The sequence below is a fragment of the Mytilus californianus genome, unplaced genomic scaffold (assembly GCF_021869535.1).
Source record: "Mytilus californianus isolate M0D057914Y unplaced genomic scaffold, xbMytCali1.0.p SCAF_8, whole genome shotgun sequence".
NCBI classification, from domain to species: domain Eukaryota; kingdom Metazoa; phylum Mollusca; class Bivalvia; order Mytilida; family Mytilidae; genus Mytilus; species Mytilus californianus.
The window spans coordinates 74,164,184-74,189,140 of record NW_026262734.1 but is presented as its reverse complement, the minus strand read 5'-3'; the positions used below and the strand labels follow the sequence as shown (position 1 = coordinate 74,189,140).

At 32.3% G+C, this 24,957-nt stretch overlaps 1 protein-coding gene across 2 annotated transcripts in view; it reads right to left on the bottom strand.

The window, feature by feature from the left end:
- The window catches only part of LOC127712437 (trichoplein keratin filament-binding protein-like), a 55,152-nt gene that overhangs the window by 5,863 nt on the left and 24,332 nt on the right, over window positions 1–24,957 (bottom strand). For both annotated transcript variants that reach the window (XM_052218879.1, XM_052218880.1), the window contains exons 8-11: window positions 18,416–18,528; window positions 9,563–9,629; window positions 6,127–6,237; window positions 1,049–1,110 (exon numbers count right to left, since the gene is read on the bottom strand). In XM_052218879.1, coding sequence (XP_052074839.1) covers window positions 1,049–1,110; window positions 6,127–6,237; window positions 9,563–9,629; window positions 18,416–18,528 — 353 coding nt within the window. The remainder of the gene's footprint in view (window positions 1–1,048; window positions 1,111–6,126; window positions 6,238–9,562; window positions 9,630–18,415; window positions 18,529–24,957) is intronic.

The window sequence follows — 24,957 nt, the reverse complement described above, 5'->3', positions numbered from 1 at the left end:
GTTCCCCTTGAACTGACCTAATCACAAACTAATACATGTTAACTTAGCAAAATTTTCAAAGTCTATAGACCATGACTAAGGGGGCGGAGCCAAATAATCTCCATGGAAATGAGATATGCCAATGCTTATACAACTGCATACCAAATATTATTGACCTACCACTAGTGGTTCCCCATAAATTGACCTAATCACAAAATAATACATGTAAACTATGAAAAGTTTCAAAGTCAATAGACCTTGACTGAGGGGGCGGGGCCAAATAATCTCCATGGTAATGAGATGTGCCAATGCTAATACAACTGCATACCAAATATCATTGACCTACCACTAGTGGTTCACCATGAACTAGACCTAATCATAAACTAATACATTGGTGACGCCATCGCCGTCGCCGGAAACAGCATACCTATGTCTCGCTTTTTGACTCCGTCAAGGCGAGACAAAAAAATCGTCAATATTTAACTTGATCTCTTTTTTGTAATCAGAACTATATATTAAAATTTGTAAAGTACTAGTTGAAGGGTTATCATGTTAAAGCATGGAAACAACATAAAGTGTCATTTTTCAATCAATCAAGGAACATAACTCCTGAATAACAAAAGTGAAAAAAACACCAATAAGGAAATTGAACAGTTCATAAGTGAAAGCATGGAAACAGCTGGAGCCTCCTGCCCATCCACCCACCTTACAACCCTTAATCAATATAAACTAGATTTCTGTTCCAAAAGCCTGGTTAAAAATCTTTTACATGAAAAACCAAGATACGAGTTACAAAAAAACAGGAGCAGTTGTAAAATTACTATTTACCATCTGCTTCAACAAGGGATGGTATATAAAATAACTAAATCTTACAAAAGATAAAAATAAAAACTTAATAATATTTTTTCTTTCTGTTGACTTAAAACAGTAGAGGAAAAAAGGCATATATTCAGGCAATTTTGAAAGCTCCTTTGGCCACAGTTCATATAGTATATGACTATTGGAGGTATTAGTAACTGAAGAAAAAATGTCCACGATTTTTTGGCAATATAAGGATTGTCCAACTTACTGATAAAGCATATCAAGTTCTGCTTCTCTTGCCTTTTCTAACTTTATCTGGTCTTCAATAACCTATAAAAAGTATGAACTATATAAGATACATCAAATTTTAAAGCATGTTACAAAGAAAAAGGGCATTTAGATTGATTTTGGAAAAACAATTGAATGTTTTGTTATAAACTTCAAAAATACATTTAGCACAAAGAAAACTTAAAAAGAATTGAGAAAATCAGTAAATAAGACACAAACTTTAAAATAATAACATCATAATACACTATTATTTCATGAAAATTACAATAATGGCTAAGAAGAAGGTACAATTTGTGACCAAATTAGCCCATAAATGAATTGTAATTTAACTAATTAATAAGTTTTTTGAAATTTCAAATTAAAAGAAGCATTTTAGATAAGTAATAATCATAATTAAAAAGTCCTAATTCATTGTAAAATTACTTATCATTCTCGTTTTATTGTTTTTGAATTTTAATGGCTTTAAATAAATGATTATTGTATGTGTGTGATTTTTTTAATTATTGTACAGGACATATCATATAACATATGCATTTTTTTTTAGTATAAAATTTGCAGTGAACAGACAACTATCATTATCTCCAAGTCGGCCGGACCAGATACCCCTATTAACCTCAAACGAATAACTGAAGTTTCACAGTCAAAGGGATACAACTCTTGCTAAGCTTGGTTAGGCTTAAATAAATCCAGATGGATATATGGGTAGGGGATTGATATTATGGTCTGAGATCGATGTAATCTGTTTGAATAGTCTTTTGATTATCTTTTTTTTCATTTTCTTTTATTTCTATCTTTTTTCAAAAAAAGATTAAAGACACCTAATAAGTAGTTTTGTGTTGCTCACTTAATCCTCACTTTACACACAACCAAGCTCATCTATGTATGATTACGGTTAATTGATAATAAAACATTTTGAATAATTTTGAATAATCTATAACAATGTACTGCTAATTATCTGTTTTGGTGATCAAGTATAACCTTAGGTAAACACGCAAAAGAATGTCATAAATCAATATAGTGTTCAATGATTGGAAATTTAATTACAGGTGTAGTGTCAGATTAACTTGCCAATGAATATAAATCCAAGAGGTCATGTTTTGACATATGTGTATTGGTTCAACATAAATAATGCAAATTAAATGTTTTTGTTAACCTTGGAACCATAAATTTATTTTTCGAGGCAACCAGTTTGGACTCATCCAATTTTGACTCATCAGGAGTAGAAATACATATATTTATATGAAAAATAAAGAACTGCTAAACCAACACCTCCTAAGTTTTGTGCTGGTAGAGTTCCTTTAAGTGGATACCTGATGGTATGCAGGGTTGTCAAATAAAAAATATTAAATACCACTAAATTGACAACAACACTTAAGTGAACTGCAACTTTTATTTGTCGACATGTTTCCCCGATTAGATTGGCGTCTTCAGGACAAAATATACAAAATTAAAATCCCTGAAATTCAGAGTTATTCTATTATTGTTAAAATCTTCTGTATCTGGAAAAAATGTTGTAAACTATTCTGACGGTAAATGTAGAAATAAAATGTGTTGTAAAATAAATCAATGTGTAATATTACAACACATTTTGTTTCTACATTTACCATCAGAATGGTTTACAACATTTTTTTCCAGATACAGAAGATTTTAACAATACAGTAGACTCCACCTAATCGGATATTGGCTAAACGAATATATCGGCTATTGTAATATTATTTCAAAACACCAAACCCTTCCCTATATGTTTAATGTTAATTTTATCGTGTAATCGAATATCGGATATAAGAATATATCGGCAAATCGGATAAGAATATTCAGGTCATTTTGTACAAAACCATGCACAATCGGATATTTTCAATGTTTTTCTGACAGGAAATGGACCAGGAAGTTACGAATTTACAATCTTGCAGACAAGAAGATTTCGTTTTTACTAAATAAAAGAAACTATTTCTTAATAAATTGTTGTCTTTAATCATTGTCTTCCTTTGTCATGTGAATTAGATGCCCTTTTACTTCAAATGGTTTGAATTTACCATTTGAATTTATTTATAAAATATGCAAGACTCAGTTGACAAGTTGACGTTGCTGTTTGGAGAATTTTGATTAACTCTAAATGTTCACAGAATCAGAAATATAATCTAAACTGAATGTACCTCCTTCTGAATAATTTATTGCAATATAAATATAAAATCCCTTTTGACAAGAGAAATCTGACTTTTGTCAGATATATTTTTTTCACATGTGCAAAAGTAACCACATGTCATGGAACCATTTTGGATGTTTACAAATTTGTGAGGAAGCCTCTAGAACTATGACCTAAATATAAATTAGTCTTCAGAAAATGTAAACTTTATGCAATAATATTTTATCAATCATGATTATTTTCATAAATTTAAATTTGATTATTTAAAGAAATAAAATTATAACAAATACGATTTTAGTTAGGAGATTCTACACAGGTATGCTTAGATCTATTTATAGCCAAATGAAAGAACCTTAGTGAGCGCGCTCACATACCCCATGTCCCCACATTGTCATTGGAGAAATAAAATAAGTGTAAGAAAAAACAAGAGTGCACACGCTGAAATGTCTCGCCTTCTTTACTAATCATTGATATTATGTTGATAGTCCTAAATATAAAGCTTTATTACAACTGTCACATAATTTTAACATTAACCAAGTAAACTAAACATTGACCAATGAACCATGAAAATGAGGTCAAGGTCAGATGAACCATGCTAGGCAGGCATGTACAGCTAACAATTCTTCCATACAACAAATATAGTTGACCTATTGCTTATAGTTTAAGAAAAACAGACCAAAACACAAAAACTTAACACTGAGCAATGAACCTTGAAAATGAGGTCAAGGTCAAATAAAACATGCGTGACTGACATATAGATCATAAAATATTTCCATACACCAAATATAGTTGAACTATTGCATATAGTAATAAAAAAAAAGACCAAAACTCAAAAACTTAACTTTGACCACTGAACCATGAAAATGAGGTCAAGGTCAGATGACACCTGCCAGCTAGACATGTACACCTTACAATCATTCCATACACCAAATATAGTAGACCTATTGCATACAGTATAAGAAAAACAGACCAAAACACAAAAACTGAACAACTAATTACTGAACCATGAAAATGAGGTCAAGGTCAGATGACACCTGCCAGTTGGACACGTACACCTTACAGTCCTTCTATACACCGAATATACTAGACCTATTGCTTATAGAATCTGAGATATGGACTTGACCACCAAAACTTAACCTTGTTCACTGTACCATGAAATGAGGTCGAGGTCAAGTGAAAACTGTCTGACGGGCATGAGGACCTCCCAAGGTACGGACATACTAAATATAGTTATCCTATTACTAATAATAAGAGAGAATTTAACATTACAAAAAATCTTAACTTTTTTTTCAAGTAGTCACTGAACCATGAAAATGAGGTCAAGGACTTTGGACATGTGACTGACGGAAACTTCGTAACATGAGGCATCCATATACAAAGCATGAAGCATCCAGATCTTCCACCTTCTAAAATATAAAGCTTTTAAGAAGTTAGCTAACGCCGCCACCGCCGCCGTAGTCACCGCCGGATCACTATCCCTATGTCGAGCTTTCTGCGACAAAAGTCGCAGGCTCGACAAAAATTGTATCAGAAAAAAAAATTGAATCATAATTTCCTGTCAATATGCACATCTACATAGTATGTCCTTATTATCTACACAGTTTCATGAAATTCTGTTGTGTGGTTTGAGAGGAGTTGCGATGACAAAAGGTTGCAGTAGTATATTGGGCAAATAAGTTCAAAGGGGCGTAACTCCTGGGAAAAAAATTGAATTGTAATTTCCTGTCGATATGCACATCTACGTAGTATGTCCTTATTATCTGAAAAGGTTTCATGAAATTCTGTTGTGTGGTTTGAGAGGAGTTGCGATGACAAAAGGTTGCAGTAGTATATTGGGCAAATAAGTTCAAAGGGGCTTAACTACTGGGAAAAAAATTGAATCGTAATTTCCTGTCGATATGCACAACTACATAGTATGTCCTTATTATCTAAAAAGGTTTCGTGAAATTCTGTTTTGTGGTTTGAGAGGAGTTGCGATGACAAGAAACAGGACTGACGGACTGACGGACTGACGGACGGACAGACGGACGGACGGACAGACAGACGGACGGGTCAAAAACATTATACCCTCCGCAACTCGTTGCGTGGGGTATAATCAGTTTACCTGTGTGATAATGTAAATAATGGATATTAATTTGCTTACAAAACAAATAAAGACAAACTATGGATGGTAGATAATAATTCACATAAATATTTCAGGACATTTGATTTATTTTAATAAATAAAGGATTTAAAAACTGCAAACAAATTTAATCATTACATAATCAGCTGATAATTTTTTTACACAAACATAGTGGTGATGTAACTGATAAAAATCACTCCATCAATCCTCCAGCCCTTTCACATATTTAGCAATTGTCAGGGTTAGTAACATCTTAGGATTATATCTACTCATTATTGCAGAATATTCAATGAATATACATTCATTGTCTAATTGAATATATCGGGTAATCGGATATTTTTTAGCTGACATTTTGGGTATCCGATTTGCCGGAGTTTACTGTAATAGATTAACTTTGAATTTTAATAATTTCATTTTTACTGTATTATATTTGATTCATTTTTCTGTTCAACATTACATAATGACATATAGTATCCTACAGCAATGCAACAATAGACAATACATGATTATGACGTCACATAACTGATACCATTTTCCTGTACTTCAGGGATTCTAATTTTGTATACTTTGTCCTGAAGACGCCAATCTAATCGGCGAAACATGTCGACAAATAAAAGTTGCAATATATTCAAAGTTCAGCACCATGGTGAAATTTCCACTCATTCGAAATTGCAACCGAGTTCCAGACAACGAGAGTTAACTGTATATAGACATTGAAATAAAAAAAAATATCTTAGGAAAGAAGAAATTAACAGTACTTTGATAAATATAACATATATGCAGTCTCACAAACCTGTTTCATCCAAGCTGCATCTGCTCTGGCTGTTTCTTTCCTTGCTGTCTGTACTTTTTCATCTTCCTTTTCTTGTTCTGCCATAGCTTCTAATATCTGCCTGTCTTGTTCCTAAATATAAATCACAAACAGTTTAATTAATGCACCTATAAATGTTGACAAAATGTGTCTGAGAACATGAATGCCCCTGCTCAAGCTTTGCAATTTACCAAGTTAAAAAGGGCTCTAGAAAGGTAATTGACTTACAACCCAAATTTTAACTCTGTCAGCGTAATGTGGTTCTCAACATTTTGTATGAGTTTCATAAAATTGGACGAAGAAAACTTTAAGAGTGCGGAAACAAAAAACTTTGCAATTTTCCAAGTTATAAAGGAGCATAACTCTAGAATAGTAAGTGACTCACTGCCTAAATTCCATCTCTGTCCACTAGTTTTGGTTCTTCACATTGTGTATGAGTTTCATATAATTTGCAGGAGGCAAACTTAAGTTAGAGTGCAGAAACGAAAATGGGACGGAAGGAAAGACGGACAGTCAAGGGTAAACACATAATGCACCTGTTGCCTACGGCGGGGGCATAATAAGGATAATGTATTTATAAACTCAGTTAATGACATTTTAATCCCCAGTGTTCTCCCAGGGCCTTTTAGAATCATAGTAATGTTATATTATTGCTTGAATGTGATACTATCTGAAATGGATTTCCTATAGATTGTGTTATGGATGTGATGATATAATTTCTAGAAATAAAATGGTATTTCAAAATTCCATGTTTTCCAGCTGGATGCTATATGAAATGTGTGGGCAAAGTTTCATAATCTATGGATTTAAACAATGGGAATACAACACACAAAAATGATCTTGAACACAACTGACTTAATGTGAAGCTTTAAATGATAAAATGTGATGAACATACAATTTGTTAATAAATTTGAACTGTAACTCAATCGCTTTTGTCATGGAAGAACGATGAATATGTAAAGTTCAATGCATGCAGCAAAATTTGACGACGGTAAATTGATTACAACATAGGCTGTGTATTTACACATCCCAAATAATTTGGGATGTGTAAATACACAGCCTATGTTGTAATCACTTTACCGTCGTCAAATTTGAAATTTGAGTATTAGACCAGCTCAAATCGGTCAGTACTGATCATTGGGAATGTATTTCTACGCAGTCTCTGTTTTAATATCTTAACTTTCATCACCTGTGAAATTTTAAAAATGTACCAGTTCATATCGCACATTACTATTTTTGTTAGTAGCATATCTATGCAGTCTCTGTTGTAAATACCTCACTAAAGTCATTTTTGAATTTTTAGAATTGTACAAGCGTTGTTGTGTTCGGTTTTAATAGTATAAATTTCAAGATTGTAATAGTTAAACCAGAATAGATTGATATGATTCATTTTACATCATAATCATACTGATAAAAGATATCTGTTATCCAATATATTTATAGATAATTATATTTAATGTTTCCTTTGTTTAATATTGGTGTTGTTTTGTACACTTTTTAGGCGTTCATACATATATGTCTAAATTGAAAACGTTCAAACCTATGATTGCGTTGGATAAAAACCGCAATTTTTATATGTGTGCATGCAAAACAAATTTCTTGGTAGAGGGGTCTAAATACAGCACAAACAACATTTTCCAAAAGACCAAAAAAGTGAAAAAAAATATTTGAACAAAACGCATTTGACTAGCAGGTCTAACAACAGATGTTCTTAAACCCTGCTGACTGCCATGGCAATTGCCAAATAAATGGATCACCAGATGTAACAAAATGGATCTTAATTATTAATTTAATACCAAACAGAAAACAATAAACTTGCGGAAAAGATGGTACACCGCAAACATAAGGTGCAAAAATTGGTACACCATATGCGGATTCCAAAAATTAATGTCTCTTCAGTGATGTTAGGAATTGAAACGGTATTTGGAAGGCCATATAATTTCACTCAATTTAGGATTGACTCTTGAACTTTGAAGAGTCGAAATAGGATGAACGGATTATATAAACCCAAAGGCAAATATAATACAAGCCCAAACAAAAAAATATAATCAAGTCTAAATTGAAAATAACTTTCAAACCTATCAATGCGTTGGATAAAATCTGCAATTTTTATATGTGTGCATACAAAACAAATTTCTTGGTAGAGGGGTCTAAATACAGCACAAACAACATTTTCCAAAAGACCAAAAAAGTGAAAAAGTATATTTTAACAAAACGCATTTGACTAGCAGGTCGAACAACAGATGTTCTTAAACTCTCTGACTGCCATGGCGATTGTCAAATAAACGGATCACTAGATGTAATAAAATGGATCTTAATTATTAATTTAATACCAAACCAAATATATATAAATACCCTATACCCTACATTCAAGGCAAGGGTAGGACAGGGATGGGAGTAAAAACTGGAACTTAGTGAGTTCAAATAAGGATAACCTACCCAACAATACTATTAGTATATTCAAGATATAAATGACCAAGTCGAAAAAATTTACACAAAAATGAAGCAGAGAAAAAACTATTTTACAGTTTTCTGTAAGTCCCATTTCTGTGAGTCCCATTTAACATGTAGGACAGAGAAAATATTTCACCATTATCTGTCTACCTGTTTAGAAGGAGTTGTTCTCACTAGATCCTATAACCACATATTTTGGTATTAAAGTAATTAACCTTAATTCTTTCTCCTTTAACTTATAATCCTCAAGTAGTGTTCTACAACTGTGTGCAGTTTTTACAATATCTGACTTGCCATTTAGGAATAGGTACAGTTACAAGGCACATGGACAGACAGAGAGACTGACAGCCAATGGATGACTGATGAACAGACAGGGTGATTCCTATCCTCCACGCAATTTTTATATGTGTGCATGCAAAACAAATTTCTTGGTAGAGGGGTCTAAATACAGCACAAACAACATTTTCCAAAAGACCAAAAAAAGTGAAAAAGTATATTTTAACAAAACGCATTTGACTAACAGGTCGAACAACTGATGTTCTTAAACCCTGCTGACTGCCATTGGCGATTGCCAAATAAACGGATCACAAGATGTAACAAAATGGATCTTTAAAAATTATTAATCTAATACCAAACAGAAAACAATAAACTTGCGGAATAGATGGTATACCGCAAACAAAAGGTGCAAAAATTAGTACACCATATCCGGATTTCGACAATTAATGTCTCTTCAGTGATGTTAGGGATTGAAACAGTATTTGGAAGGCCATAAAATTTACCTCAATTTAGGATAGACTCTTGAATTTTAAAGAGTCGAAATAGGATGAACGGATCATATAAACCCGAAGGAAAATATAATACAAGCCCAAACGATAAAATATAAACAAGCCTAAATTGAAAACGACGTTCAAACCTATGATTGCGTATATATATATATTTTTTTTATACAAATAATTCTTAATACCAGTTCTTCTAAAATTCTTCTGGACTTTGCCATCATCTGTGTCTTGTGTTGTCTAAGAAGCATCTTCCTATATAACAATAATAACTTTTTCTATGAGATATATATAAAAGACATCTTTATATTTTTTGTATATAGATTAGAACGTTGGTTTTCCTGTTTGAATTGTTTTACACTGTCATTTTGAGGCCCTTTATAGCTTGGTGTTCGATGTGAGCCAAGGCTCCATGTTGAAGGTCGATCTTTGACCTATAATTGTTTACTTTTCACACATTGTAACTTGGATGGATAGTTGTCTCATTGGCACTCATTGCACATCTTCTTATTTCTATATATGATATGATCCATTATTCTTCCCCTATAATTGAAAATAGTATATTTCTTTTGTTTTTATAAACTTCAATTTTTGTTATTGCCAAATGAAGGAATTTTCAATACATAAATGTCAATTATGACTTCTCAGAGAAATAATAAATCTCATTACAAAATGTATTGGAATATTTGTTGAAAAAAGGTCATGCTATTTGTTAATCTGTTCTTGATGTCCCATTGATGTCTGTTTTTATATGTCTTATGTCCTGATTTGATAAAATAACATATATCCCCAAAACTTAAAATAACATCATAATTTTGGGAAAAGAGATCATTAAGCAAGAAGTTTAATCCAAGCATAATTTAAGCTAATACAGCTCCCTAGTTCACATGTTGTTCTTTGTTGTTTGTGCATTTTGTAAAATTTACAGGAAGTGTTCAATTCATATAAATGCTGATCTTTTATTATCCGAAAGACGAATTATTTATTCCATCATATACTTTCATTTCGTATGAAAACAACCCATGCTGTATGAAAGCTTATAGAATTATTAGCTCTGCCTACCTAATCAATCAACATTATTTTTCACATTGTTTGTGTTCTTCCTTGCTTTAAAAAAATCACAAATTTGCAATTGAAATAAGAAGCTGACAAAATATCTTGAAATATGGACAATTCATATCAACATATGACATTAAATTATTATCCTATGATATATATGATAAAATAATGATGGAAATTTGGTACAAGCTAATACTTTGAAAACATCTTCATATGCCAATTTCAGCTAAAGTCGAACCTCTTTATGTCGAGTTGAAGGGACCGGACCAAAGTATTCGACTTTTCCGAGGTTCGACTCATCTGAGGTCGAGTGTGTCGTCATAAATTTGGAATGCATGAAATACGGTATAAGATATGTTTAAACTAGATACTTTGAACAGTGTGATTTTTCGATACGACACTTTATGATTGTGTATTCAATCTCCATATTTTTTGGTCCCTCATACTAGTAACAATTAAACACACAATTACAAATACAAATCATGCACAAATAAAATCAATAGTATACACAAATATTTAAAAAGGTCAGTCACTATAAATTATGAAATCACTCACGGTACGAAACAAGTTCTGAACAGTCTATGATGAGATCGTCTGCTTTACATTAAATTATTATGAATTGATCATAATTGTCTTAATCCTTTATTTTATTGTTATTGATGAATTTTAATTCTAACGATTTATATAATCTCAATGGACATAAAAACGAAACGAATTTAAATGACCCAACATTTAAATTCGTTTCGTTTTTATGTCCAATGAAATATGTTCAACACACAAATGTTCCGCTTGGACGATCAACAAAGGTGTTAATTACCGGTCACCATAAACATGTCATTATAACTGTTATACAACAAGTGTGTTTACTCAGCTTTAATCTCTTTTGAAAATGATTAGGTTACATAAGAAATACATCCTATTTGAATTTTTATCATTAAGTCTGCATCTTTCGAAAATTCTTACTTTCGAACTTCGAGACATCGTTGTCAATTTACATTAATTTTACATCGATGGGACTATAAAATTTACTTGACTTAACCGAGTATTCGAATCAACCAAGTTCGACTCATCAGAGGTAATTATGCATTGATCAAATGGGAATTTTACCGGGACTGAGAAATTACTTAGACTCACAGAGGTTTCGACACAACCGAGTTCGACACAACGAGGTTCAACTGTATATGAATTACTATAATTGATTTCATACGGAGTGATTCTGCTCTCATCAAACTAGACAATTTCTAAATTCAGAAATTTTCAGTGTTTCATGTATCCAATGTAATCTGTAAATTGATCAGAGGCCATCAATCACACTTAAGCCTTAACGGCTTATATTAAAATGATCTGAAACTAATCCTTATATAAGTACTTGAAAAGAATATAACCATATATGATGAAGGCTGAAAATGAAACAAAAAACAATACTTTTCTTCAAATTTTCTATATTTAAGGCAAAAGATAGTCAACAAGAAAAAAATTCCCTTGTTATCTGTAATTACTCATTACACATTCAAATACCCATTATGCAGTTCATACAATATTTGAAATCGGGTCAAGCATAATAAAATTTACATTTATATGAGCCAATATATATGCATATTAACATACCAAATATTAGCTAATTATCTACAAAAAGTGTCGACAAAGGGATGAAAAACTTATTTTCATCAAATTCTTAAACCATGATAATCATGTGAAAGACAGGTTGACCTAAAGAAAATTTAAGTATTTTATCAATTCGTCATTACAAAATTAACTTTAGGGAAACTCCGCAAAAAAATGAAAAATTGATATTTTGTTCTTTAAGCATAAAAAACCACATGTTCATAAATAAAAAACTTTTATTCTCTATGTAAAGAGATCAAAATCAATTTTTGAAATTCACTATCAGTTCTCGACATATCGCCATCTTGTCGGCATGTTCGATCTAAAAAGTCACGTGATATCTATAAACCACAAAGAACAAAAAGAATCGGGGATTTACCTACCGTGGGCTAAAAACTCCAATCATCAATTGGGGATTACCTTAGACGGTTATTCAGTGTCAAAATGTCTTGTCAAGCATACGGTTGTTCTGTCAGACAGGTTATGACAAAAGTCTACACAGTTTTCCCAATCCCACAAAAAAAGAAAGAATTGTATCAGACATGGTTGTACAACCTTAAACTAACAGCAAATAGTTGCATCTATAGCAAGCACAATATTGTTTCGAGGGAGATTCGATGGTAATTATCCTTTTTTTAATAACAAAATAACCTAGCAGTTCTGATAGCTATATTTATCAAATCCTTATATGATAAGATCTCGTTGAATAAAAAAAATATAGATTTGATGAGGAAGAACAGTTTCAATTATAAGAAAGACAAATGCAGTGTTCTTGTAACAATCACTGATTTACAGAAGATTCATTAGTATGCCTCTTTTATATAAAGTGCATTGATTTGTATAAAGAATAGTTCCGTATTTAGACAAGATAATTTTTCAAGTAATAAAGTTATACAATATAAAATAACATTTTTTTAATTATGATATTTAACGGCTATTGACAAGGAGCAATGTTAGGAAGAGGTTTTAGCTGGGACATAATATGTTGATATAGTATAATATTCCCAGGTTATAGATATGTAAATATCGAAATATCGGACATCTCAATTTTTTGATTAAAAGTGGGTTTTTTTAACTAATCTTTAAATTGTATCAAATTGATACGGGAATAATTCGGAACGGTCACTTATAAAGACACTTAGCTTTACAGTTAAATGTGTGACTCTATCTGGTATGTTCGGTGAAAAATTTATAGGTTTTTTTTCTTTTTAAATTTTATTTACGTTATCTTATTATATATATATATTTTGGCTTCCTCTCGAATTGATAATAGGTATGTCAGAATTATTGATAGATGTCGTGTCAGAGCGACACATTCAGTTAGGTATTCCAAGGACGTATATTAGCTACACGTCCCTGGGTATTCCAGTGACATCCTGTCAACTAAAAATTCGTATTACACAATTTTATAATACAGGTTCATGCATGGCCTCTTTATTGAGGTACCCGGTGTGCACAGGTAGCATTAATTGAACCATATATTTGTATCTAACGTTGTTTATCTTGTGTGTGTTTGAAATTATAATTCCACCTTTTCATGAATGATGTTCTGATAATAATATTATCCACTATTTTTGCTGATAATAAGTTTAAAAAAAATTATAAACATGACCTTTGAACATTTTTGTGAAATGAATATTGTTTTGTCATGATTCTGGACCATGTTTTTGAAAAAAAAATTCTTCACGCAAATACAAGCTTTTGTCGATTGGCAAACATGCAGCTATATAAAGTAATGCAGCACTTATAGTCACTATCAATAATAATTCATTGAAGATAAGAGAGCCCCTTCGTTGTCTAATGTCCCTATCTATATAAGGATTAGGACGACAGGGGAAAAAGGAGCGGAGATAGAGTGGCATAGTGAAAAAAAATAACCGAAATAGAGAACAATATAGAGAATGATCGACGAAAAAAGGAGCGGAGATAAAGAGAGGCATAGTAAAAAAAAATGTTTGCTCGACAAAGTTATTGCTCGCTTTGATATTTTTAGTTATACAAAATCACACATCGTGTTCCTAATTGGTATTCACGTGCACTAACTTGATGCTGGGAACAGTATATTAATATATATGTTCCTGCTTGATGTGTTAAGTTTCTGTATAGCATGGTTAAAAATAATTAGTATCCCATTTGTTATATCGTAGTGTCACGGTGTTACTTTCTTAAATTTATTTAGTTTGTTAATGATTGTGTAAATAAGAATAAATCTGTATAAAAACTTCATACCATTTTAGTGATTGCCTATAGGCGTTTGATTATTGTTATATATATATATATTTAGAACCTTTCATACATCTTAAAGTAAAAGATGTGTGTCTGAGTTAAACGACACAAGAACCCTGTAATACTAGGTAAACGGACAGAAAGTCACAGGACATAAAGTCACAAATTGGATAGGACAAAAAGTCACAGGACAAAAAGTCACAAATAGTTTGTTGACAATTGTTTGAATATATAAGAGAAATTTCTTCAAATATTTTCTTTTTTTACATTTATTCATTTTTAAGTTTAGGAAATTGTTCATAAGCCTTGATAAATGAAAAATTATTAAATTTTAATCATGCAAATAATATATTTCTTGGCACCATGAAGCCATTTAAGTGCCAAACCACTTTGAAATTTTTGTTATCATAACAATTATTTGATCATCATTAATATTTATTGAATAAATTTTAATAACAAAGTTGCTTCATATATTATAGTTCAAGAAAAAATCAAAAATTTATTTTTAAAATTAGTGTTTTCGCGTTCAGAGAAAAATAATCTCAAAACTGAATTGTGACTTTTTGTCCTGTGACTTTTCGTCCGTGACTTTTTGTCCGTGACTTTTTGTCCTGTGACTTTCTGTCCTACATTCTAATACTAGTACTAGAGTATAGCATGTAAAAATTCCTACTCAATATGGTTGTATTGGAAATCTTTTCATACAGATTAACTCATGGTCCGACATGAAATATTTTCCACATGACGCTCATAGTTCTTTCTACCATCATCATCTTATTCATTAAATATTGCTGTAAACATCGATGGTTCACACCGAAACAAAATAGGAGTAATATACCTTCAGATCTTCTCCGTGGTATACACTTGTGAAATATATAGACAATATTCGGTATTGAAGTGAATCTACATCTCACAAACACAATTTTTGAATTACGATTTTGAGTGAACACCCACCAAACCAATACAAACGTATGGCAAGATATAACCATGCAGGTATTTAGTTTTCGTCAGACACAAGATTAATAATCACTCTCATAAACGTATATATGCATGCAGTTTCAAATATCAAGAACAAGCGGTCGATGTCTATAGATCATTGTTAAGTCTGTTTACTAACTGTTCAGAGTCAGACATGTCAATAGTTCATTCTTGGAACCTTCATATACCCCATCCGACGATGGGAACTCTTTCTGATAGTGTTGACAACATAAGCTTGTTTATCTGTACAAGTGGTTGCATGGCCTCTCCTGCCCCAACAAACAAATACGCTACTTGTCTGCTATCTCTGGAGCTCATCCTCAATGGCGCTTATACGTCAGGAAACTTACAAGTATACTAGTAAAGCAAGAACAACGAGGTTGGGACGAACTGTTCTAAAATCGTCAATATCAGTAATACATTACTAAGATATGCCTTTAATTACAACAACTGTATTACTAATTTGGATTAATGACGGCTATCCTAAAAAAAATCCTCAAACAAATTAATGTATTAGCTTAGATTTATAATGTATGTATATTCATTAATGAAATAAACGATAATTGGTATTCTTTTCACAAATAATTTGTCTAAGTGATTGTCAAATGAATTTAATTATGTAAGAATGAAATGTTGATAAGAAAATTAAACAAGAGTGCACACGCTGAAATGTCTCGCCTTCTTTACTAATCATTGATATTATGTTGATAGTCCTAAATATAAAGCTTTATTACAACTGTCACATAAACTTAACATTAACCAAGTAAACTAAACATTGACCAATGAACCATGAAAATGAGGTCAAGGTCAGATGAACCATGCTAGGCAGGCATGTACAGCTAACAATTCTTCCATACAACAAATATAGTTGACCTATTGCTTATAGTTTAAGAAAAACAGACCAAAACACAAAAACTTAACACTGAGCAATGAACCTTGAAAATGAGGTCAAGGTCAAATAAAACATGCGTGACTGACATATAGATCATAAAATATTTCCATACACCAAATATAGTTGAACTATTGCATATAGTATTAGAAAAAAAGACCAAAACTCAAAAACTTAACTTTGACCACTGAACAATGAAAATGAGGTCAAGGTCAAATGACACCCGCCAGCTAGACATGTACACTTTACAATCATTCCATACACCAAATATAGTAGACCTATTGCATACAGTATAAGAAAAACAGACCAAAACACAAAAACTTAACTATAACCACTGAACCATGAAAATGAGGTCAAGGTCAGATGACACCTGCCAGTTGGACATGTACACCTTACAGTCCTTCCATACACCGAATATACTAGATCTATTGCTTATAGTATCTGAGATATGGACTTGACCACCAAAACTTAACCTTGTTCACTGATCCATGAAATGAGGTCGAGGTCAAGTGAAAACTGTCTGACGGGCATGAGGACCTTGCAAGGTACGCACATACCAAATATAGTTATCCTATTACTTATAATAAGAGAGAATTTAACATTACAAAAAATCTTAACTTTTTTTTCAAGTAGTCACTGAACCATGAAAATGAGGTCAAGGACATTGGACATGTGACTGACGGAAACTTCGTAACATGAGGCATCCATATACAAAGTATGAAGCATCCAGGTCTTCCACCTTCTAAAATATAAAGCTTTTAAGAAGTTAGCTAACGCCGCCGCCGCCAGACCACTATCCCTATGTCGAGCTTTCTGCGACAAAAGTCGCAGGCTCGACAAAAAAATCATGCATGTTGTACTGTTGTATTTTTTCAATTAAAAACTTTAAAATTGCGATAGTTTTACGATTGTTAGCATTTAAACATCGCCAGATTTAAATACAAGTTAAAGAATATTACGGTAAAGTAAATTAAACAGATGTGCAATGATTATTAATTGGGAAATGTTACATTTAATTTTTAAGATTAAAAGTATTATTCTTTTAACTTCATATCTTAACTTTATGCTAATTGCATAGAACGTAACCGAAAATTGTTCCATTTTAATATTGTAACACTTCCGGAATTAAAAAGTTGAATGTTAATTTTCAATTAATTTATACAATTTAATTATTGTTTCTCTATTGTCATCAGGTATTTCATCTGGGTATATTAAACACGCTATACTCTTTCTGTTAATCCATTCAAAATGACAATATTCACACCTGTGTACACTTGAATTCACACCTGTGTACGCCTGAGGCTAAATTGCTGCAAGTTAAAGTTCAAACGAATTCTCCTCAAATCGAGAAATAAACAATGACTTTACAAAATAATTTACACACTCTGTTCACAAATATTTTGCATTGAAATGGTTATCAAAGTTATAACAGTAAATAAAACTTAAAATATTTTCAGTTCAATTCAGTAAAAATGTTCTATAGATATTTTATGAAAAAATCTCAATAATTTATGAAATTAATTCGAAAATATTCATATTTAGATAACTTCATATGGGAAGTTTTATTCAATCAATACAAATCGGTACACACATATTCATTTTCTTTCATTCTTATATTGTGGTTATTAACTACGACCAACGGTCATCTGTGCGCTTTTAATTACGTAAAATTCTGATAAGCAATTAAGACTTTAACAGATTTTATTTTTCCCCATGATTCAACAAATCGGGTTAAAACGTCACAACCCAGTGGCGTAGGTCAACCAAAAAAGTTACAAATACTTGATTTTCTCCATTATTAGAAAGAATATAAATTTAAAACTGTGAATGTGTTTTTTATGTTAAAATGAACATATTTAGATGATAAGTAAAAAATCACGGACTTTCCCTTTTAATATCTGGAAATCTGATATGGCAGAGGAACTATGCAGAAAACAGTCATTTTCATGAAATATTCAGGCCTCATTTCTGCTATCTTTTCCGAAGTAGGTCAATCATGACAAAACTAATATATGATACGTACCTACATTTTATGCAATTTTATAGCAAATATCCCTTCAAGTACATCCAAAAACAGCTAGGACATATCATGAACGGTAATAATAAACAAACATTGGATAAAACAGTCATCTTTTGTTTGTTCCAGTAAAAAGTCCATTCTGACACCCATTTAATATATTCTGGAAAATTCTGGAAAACTCATTGCATTTGAGCATCTTTTCATTTTCTACCATCCAATTTAATTTGTCTCCAGATAAATCTCCACTCAATTAATGACACTCACCCTACTTCTCTTTGTTTACGTTGAACTTCTCTCTCTTTTCTCTCTTCCTCCAAGTTTTCTAACTCCCATTGTTCCCTCAATAACTGCTCCTGTTCTCTTTTTAAAATCTTTGCCTGTAATTATAGCAAGAGTCTTGCAATCAAAGTTGAAAGTTTACAAAGTTAATTTGATAGGTTTTATAATAGTTCCAAACACAGCAAAACAGTATATCAATAACACAAACTTAATAAAGTAGTGACTTAAGTTCTTTTATACTGTTATAAATATACTGTTGCTATGGAACCACTACATCTTGTATTTTTGGGATAAGTATTAGTTCTCTAATTTATAGTATCAGTAGTAGTATGCAGCTGACTGCTGGTTCTATTTTCTTATAAACATCATTCATTATAAAAAAAAACAAGGCCTTGTACAATTCTGATCTTCTCCCTTGTTTTAGCAACGCATGTAAAACACAAATAATACCTCCACGATATGTATTCGATTAACAGGGAGTTGATGTGTAATAGAAGTGAAAATGTATTATACTGTATAGCCTGATCACATAAAGCTTGATTCTAAATTTCAGAGAGCCCTGATTTATAGTTCCTGACAAAAAAGTGATGAAATTTTGATACATGGTCTTTATGTATAAGAAAATATGGGATGTCAGCTTGATGAAGAATTACTAATCAAGAACCGAGCGATGCTTGATTACTTGCTCAGAAAAGTATCTACAAAGTTGGAACACAATTATATGCATTTTGTGCTTTGTGGGTCGTTGTCTGATGGTTGTATATCCCTACATCATTATCAGGGACTAGATAAGAGTCAAAGGAAATATATACCACAATTAATAGCTCATTTACTACATGTACTACTTAAGTAAACAATATTCTAATTAATAAGTTAACCATTTAATAGTTTCAAAAACTATTTACCGGTTAATAGTCTTCTCATGGGAAATGTTGGAAGCAAACATTTCTTTCTGTATAATAAAACACCTATTTATTGGCTATCAGGACAATACCAGGTTAATTGTCACCAGAGACACCAAATATTTCCCAACGTCGACACAAAGCATCGAGAAATAGTTGGTGTCTCAGGGAACAATAAACTCGCTTTTTTCGTCATAGCCAGTAAATAGGTGTATCCTATTTCTGGGGAGAGTGGGGATCCCAACTTTGTAATATACAGTCCAGCAGACAAAAATATTTCCTCTGACTGTACTTACCAATATAGTGGAATGGGTAAGCCTAGGAAAGCTTCTCTCAATATAAAAATAAGGAGATATGGTATGATTGCCAATGAGACAACTATCCACCAAAGTTCATATAAAGTGGATGTAAGCAATTATAGGCAATTGTACAGCCTTCAACAATGAGAAAAACCCATACTGTATAGCCAGCTATAAAAGGCCCTGACATGAAAAATATGAAACAACTCAATAATTGCCCACCTCTTACGGAGGCCATTTTAAATGAGTTTTATACAAACATACAATAAAATGCTCCTCTGGGCGCAGCTTAATACGACAGCAGAGGTCGAACCCTGAACAGTAGGGGCAAGTATGGACACAACATTCAAGCTTTATACAGCACTGAATTTGGATTGTGATTAAATATTTGACACAGCATAGGTTTCTGACACAGAATGAATGTGGACTAAGAACTTAAAATTTTTTAATTTACCTATTCAAACCATATCATTATTATTTGCTTTTATATATAAATCAGAAATAACCAATTTAAAATGGAAAATTTTAAAGAAACCCCCCCCCCCCCCCCCCCCAATTTTTTGAACCCCTTTATCATGCTTATGATTCATCACCCCCAAACTCAATCCCAGCCTTCCCTTAGTGGTATGGTACCTTGCAGTACAATTTCAGAGAGATCCATACACTTGAACACAAGTTATTGTCTGGAAACTAGAAAAATGCTTGTTTTTTGGCCCCTTTTTGGCCCCTTATTCCTAAACGTTTTGGGCAATTACCCCCAAGCTCAATTCCAGCTTTTCCTTTGTGATATGGAACCTTGTAGTACAATTTCAGAAAGACCCATACACTTACACACAAGTTATTGTCCTGAAACTAGAAAAATGCTTGTTTTTTGCCCCTGTTTTTGCCCCTAATCCTATAATTTTGAGGCAATTACCCCCAAAATCAATCACAGCCTTCCCTTTGTGGTATGGTACCTTGCAGTACAATTTCAGAGAGATCCATACACTTAAACACAAGTTATTGTCTGGAAACTAGAAAAATGCTTATTTTTGGCCTCTTATTCCTAAACGTTTTGGGCAATTACCCCCAAACTTAATTCCAGTTTTTCCTTTGTGATATGGAACCTTGTAGTACAATATTAGAAAGATCAATACACTAACACACAAGTTATTGTCATGAAACTAGAAAAATGCTTGTTTTTTGCCCCTGTTTTTGCCCCTAATCCTAAAATTTTGAAGCAATTACCCCCAAAATCAACCACAGCCTTCCCTTTGTGGTATGGTACCTTGCAGTACAATTTCAGAGAGATCCATACACTTAAACACAAGTTATTGTCTGGAAACTAGAAAAATGCTTATTTTTGGCCCCTTTTTGGCCCCTTATTCCTAAACGTTTTGGGCAATTACCCCCAAACTTAATTCCAGTGTTTCCTTTGTGATATGGAACCTTGTAGTACAATATTAGAAAGATCCATACACTAACACACAAGTTATTGTCATGAAACTAGAAAAATGCTTGTTTTTTGCCCCTTTTTTGGCCCCTAATTCCTAAAATTTTGAGGCTATTACCCCCAAAATCAATCCCAGCATTCCCTTTGTGATATGGAACCTTGTGGTACAATGTCAGAGAGATCCATACTCTAACACACAAGTTATGTGTGGAAGTTACAAAAATGCTTATTTTTGGCCCCTTTTTGGCCCCCAATTCCTTAACTGTTGGTACTATAAACCCCAAAATCAATCCCAACCTTCCTTTTGTGGTATTGAACCTTGTGGTAAAATTTCATAGAGATCCATTCACTTAAACTAAAGTTAGAGTGCGAAAACCAATGTGTCTTCAGACGACGACGCCAACGTCATACCAATATACAACCACAAAATTTTTATGCGGTCGTATAAAAATGAAATGTATTTTAACAATGATTAATCTGTTATTATTATTCAGTTTTCAGACCAACCGTGTAAGAGCTTAACAGCCAGTCAAGGTCGTTAAAAACACCAAGTAGTATTTTTCAGAGGGGCTTTCTCAAGAAAAATTCATAAGGGGTCCGAGGAACCCTGTGTCTTGCCTACGATTGCTGCTGTCAGTGTAAAGGTGTAATGTTGACTTTAAAAGTGAGTCCATTTATCAGTAAAATACAAAATTTTAAAAATAATTCATACTTTTTCTCTAGATGCTATTTCTTGGTCTTGAAGATTAGCTTCTGTCCAAGTTTTAAGTTTTATAACAATCCATGAAGGTTTACAAATTTATCATGTCAAAAAAATTTAGTCTCAGACTGTCTGTAAATGTTTACTGTAAAAAACTAAGTCCATCTATCAGAAAAATCCTGAAAATGAAAATATATTATTTTCAAAAGTATTATTTTCAAAAGATTGCTTCAGACATTATCTCTTAATCATGAAAAAGCTTCTGCCAAAGTTTCATAAAATTCTATGAAGGTTTGACAAAGTAATTGATGTATAACAAACTTTAACCCCAGACTGTATCTACTTCTTAACTGTAAAAACAAGAGTGCACATGCTGAAATGTCTCGCCTTCTTTACTAACCATTGATTTTATGTTGATAGTCCTAAATATAAAGCTTTACTACAAGTAACACATAAACTTAACATGATCCAAGAAAATAAGGTCAAGGTCAGAAAAACCAAACGAGAAATACATGTACATCTTACAATCATTCAATAAACCAACAAGAGTGCACACGCTGAAATGTCTCGCCTTCTTTACTAATCATTGATATTATGTTGATAGTCCTAAATATAAAGCTTTATTACAACTGTCACATAAACTTAACATTAACCAAGTAAACTAAACATTGACCAATGAACCATGAAAATGAGGTCAAGGTCAGATGAACCATGCTAGGCAGGCATGTACAGCTAACAATTCTTCCATACAACAAATATAGTTGACCTATTGCTTATAGTTTAAGAAAAACAGACGAAAACACAAAAACTTAACACTGAGCAATGAACCTTGAAAATGAGGTCAAGGTCAAATAAAACCTGCGAGACTTACATGTACATCATAAAATATTTCCATACACCAAATATAGTTGACCTATTGCATATAGTATTAGAAAAAAAGACCAAAACTCAAAAACTTAACTTTGACCACTGAACCAAGAAAATGAGGTCAAGGTCAGATGACATCTACCAGTTGGACATGTACACCTTACAATCATTCCATATACTAAATATAGTAGACCTACTGCTTATAGTATCTGATATATGGATTTGACCACGAAAACTTAACCTTGTTCATTGATCCATGAAATGAGGTTGAGGTCGAATGAAAATTGTCTGACGGGCATGAGGACCTTGCAAGGTACGCACATACTAAATATAGTTATCCTATTACTCATAATAAGAAAGAAATTAACATTACAAAAAATGTTGACTTTTTTTCAAGTAGTCACTGAACCATGAAAATGAGGTCAAGGACAATGGACATATGACAGACGGAAACTTCATATCATAAGGCATCTATATACAAAGTTTGAAGCATCCAGGTCTTCTAGCTTCTAAAATATAAAGCTTTAAAGAAGTTAGCTAACGCCGCCGCCGCCGGATCACTATCCCTATGTCGAGCTGTCTGCGACAAAAGTCGCAGGCTCGACAAAAACTAAGTCCATTTATCAGTAAAATACAGAAAAATGAAAGTAAATATTTCCAAAATTTTGCTCTGAATACTGTATCTATGTCATTAACAAGCTTCTGTCCAAATTTCATAAAATTCCATGAAGGTTTGACAAAGTTATTAATGACTGAAAAACTTTAACCTCAGACTGAATGTGAATGTTAACTGTGAAAAACATTAAGTCCATTTATCAGTAAAATAAGGAAAAATGAAAACAAATATTTTCAAAATTTTACTCTAGATACTGTATTTTGGTCATAAACAAGCTTCTGTCCAAATTTCATAATATTCCAAGAAGGTTTGACAAAGTTATTGATGTCTAAAAAACTTTAACCACAGACTGAATGTTGGTGCCGCCGCCGATGACGGAATCTAGGATCGCTATGTCTCGATTTCGCGACATAAATGTTGCAAGCTCGACAAAAAACAATTGTTTATAAAGAAAAAAGGCAATGCTTTAACAGGAAACAGATTAGTCAAGTATCATTTTGGTTTTTAGATACTTAGTACTACTGAGCGATACTCCACTACTAACATACTCGCTGACATCCCTAAAGAATATATCAGTATGCAGGTAACAGGAAATTGTTGAGTGATGAATCTATAAATGAAGCACTCAGTATAGCATGCTCACATGAAGCTTGATACCACATTTTAGGATATTCATAGTTCCTGAGAAGAGTGCAACAAACATTTCATGGGAAGGACAGACAGATGGAAACTCAGTATACCCATTCTTTCTTTGGTTATCTGTTGGACATTGGTTATTTTCATGCATTACATAGAAAATAATGTTTTCATTTGTATTTTTTGTATTATTTGAAATAAAAAAAAAACAAATTGTAGCATTTTTTTTAACCTTTGTAGTTTTATAAATGAAAATAACACTTTTCAATTTTGTGCATTGTGCTTCTATAAATTTACCTTCTTCACAAGCGCTCAAACCTTAATGTTTGAAAGCCAGGGATGTAGGAATTTCATTATTGGCAGAATTGGCTTTTATTGGCAGATCTTAGATTGATTCTGTTAAATTTACACATTTTCTATACTCAGTTGAGTTACATTTTTGTAGTTTGCTTGACATATATTTTGTAGACTCTCGTCTATTATTGAAGACTGAATATTGCCCTCTAGATTTCTTATGGATATTTTTGTCATTTGGTTGCTGTCTCTGACTTAAACCCCACATCTCCTTTTGTTCATATTGTTTGCTAAAGTGTTCAGCATAGATAGATGTGAACTAAAGCAAATAATTTTTTATCAAACAGTTGGATGCATAAGCCAAGTTGAAATCTTTATGGATTTGTTGCTGTAACCTTGACCATTAATCAATTGACCAGGGTTTAAGCTAGGATTTTGAGGACTTTAGTCACTTTAGTGCGAGATGAAAATAAACCTTATTTTTGGTAACAGCAAGGGACCAAGGATGTATATAACTAGCTATACATCTTTGAAGGACTTAGGCATGCTAGGCAGTTATTGGATGATTTGACTGATGTGGTGCTTAAATATGAAGATTAGAACAAGGATCAGGAAATCTAGTTCACAATTTCACTTCAGTTATTTTCAGGGGACATTCCTCATCAACAAAAGCTGGGTTCCTTTTTTTTAAACCAGGAATCACAGCATAAATGAACTTGTAACGACTATTTCACTGTATAATCATTATCCCTGTAAAAACGTTTAAATCGATATTTGGAAT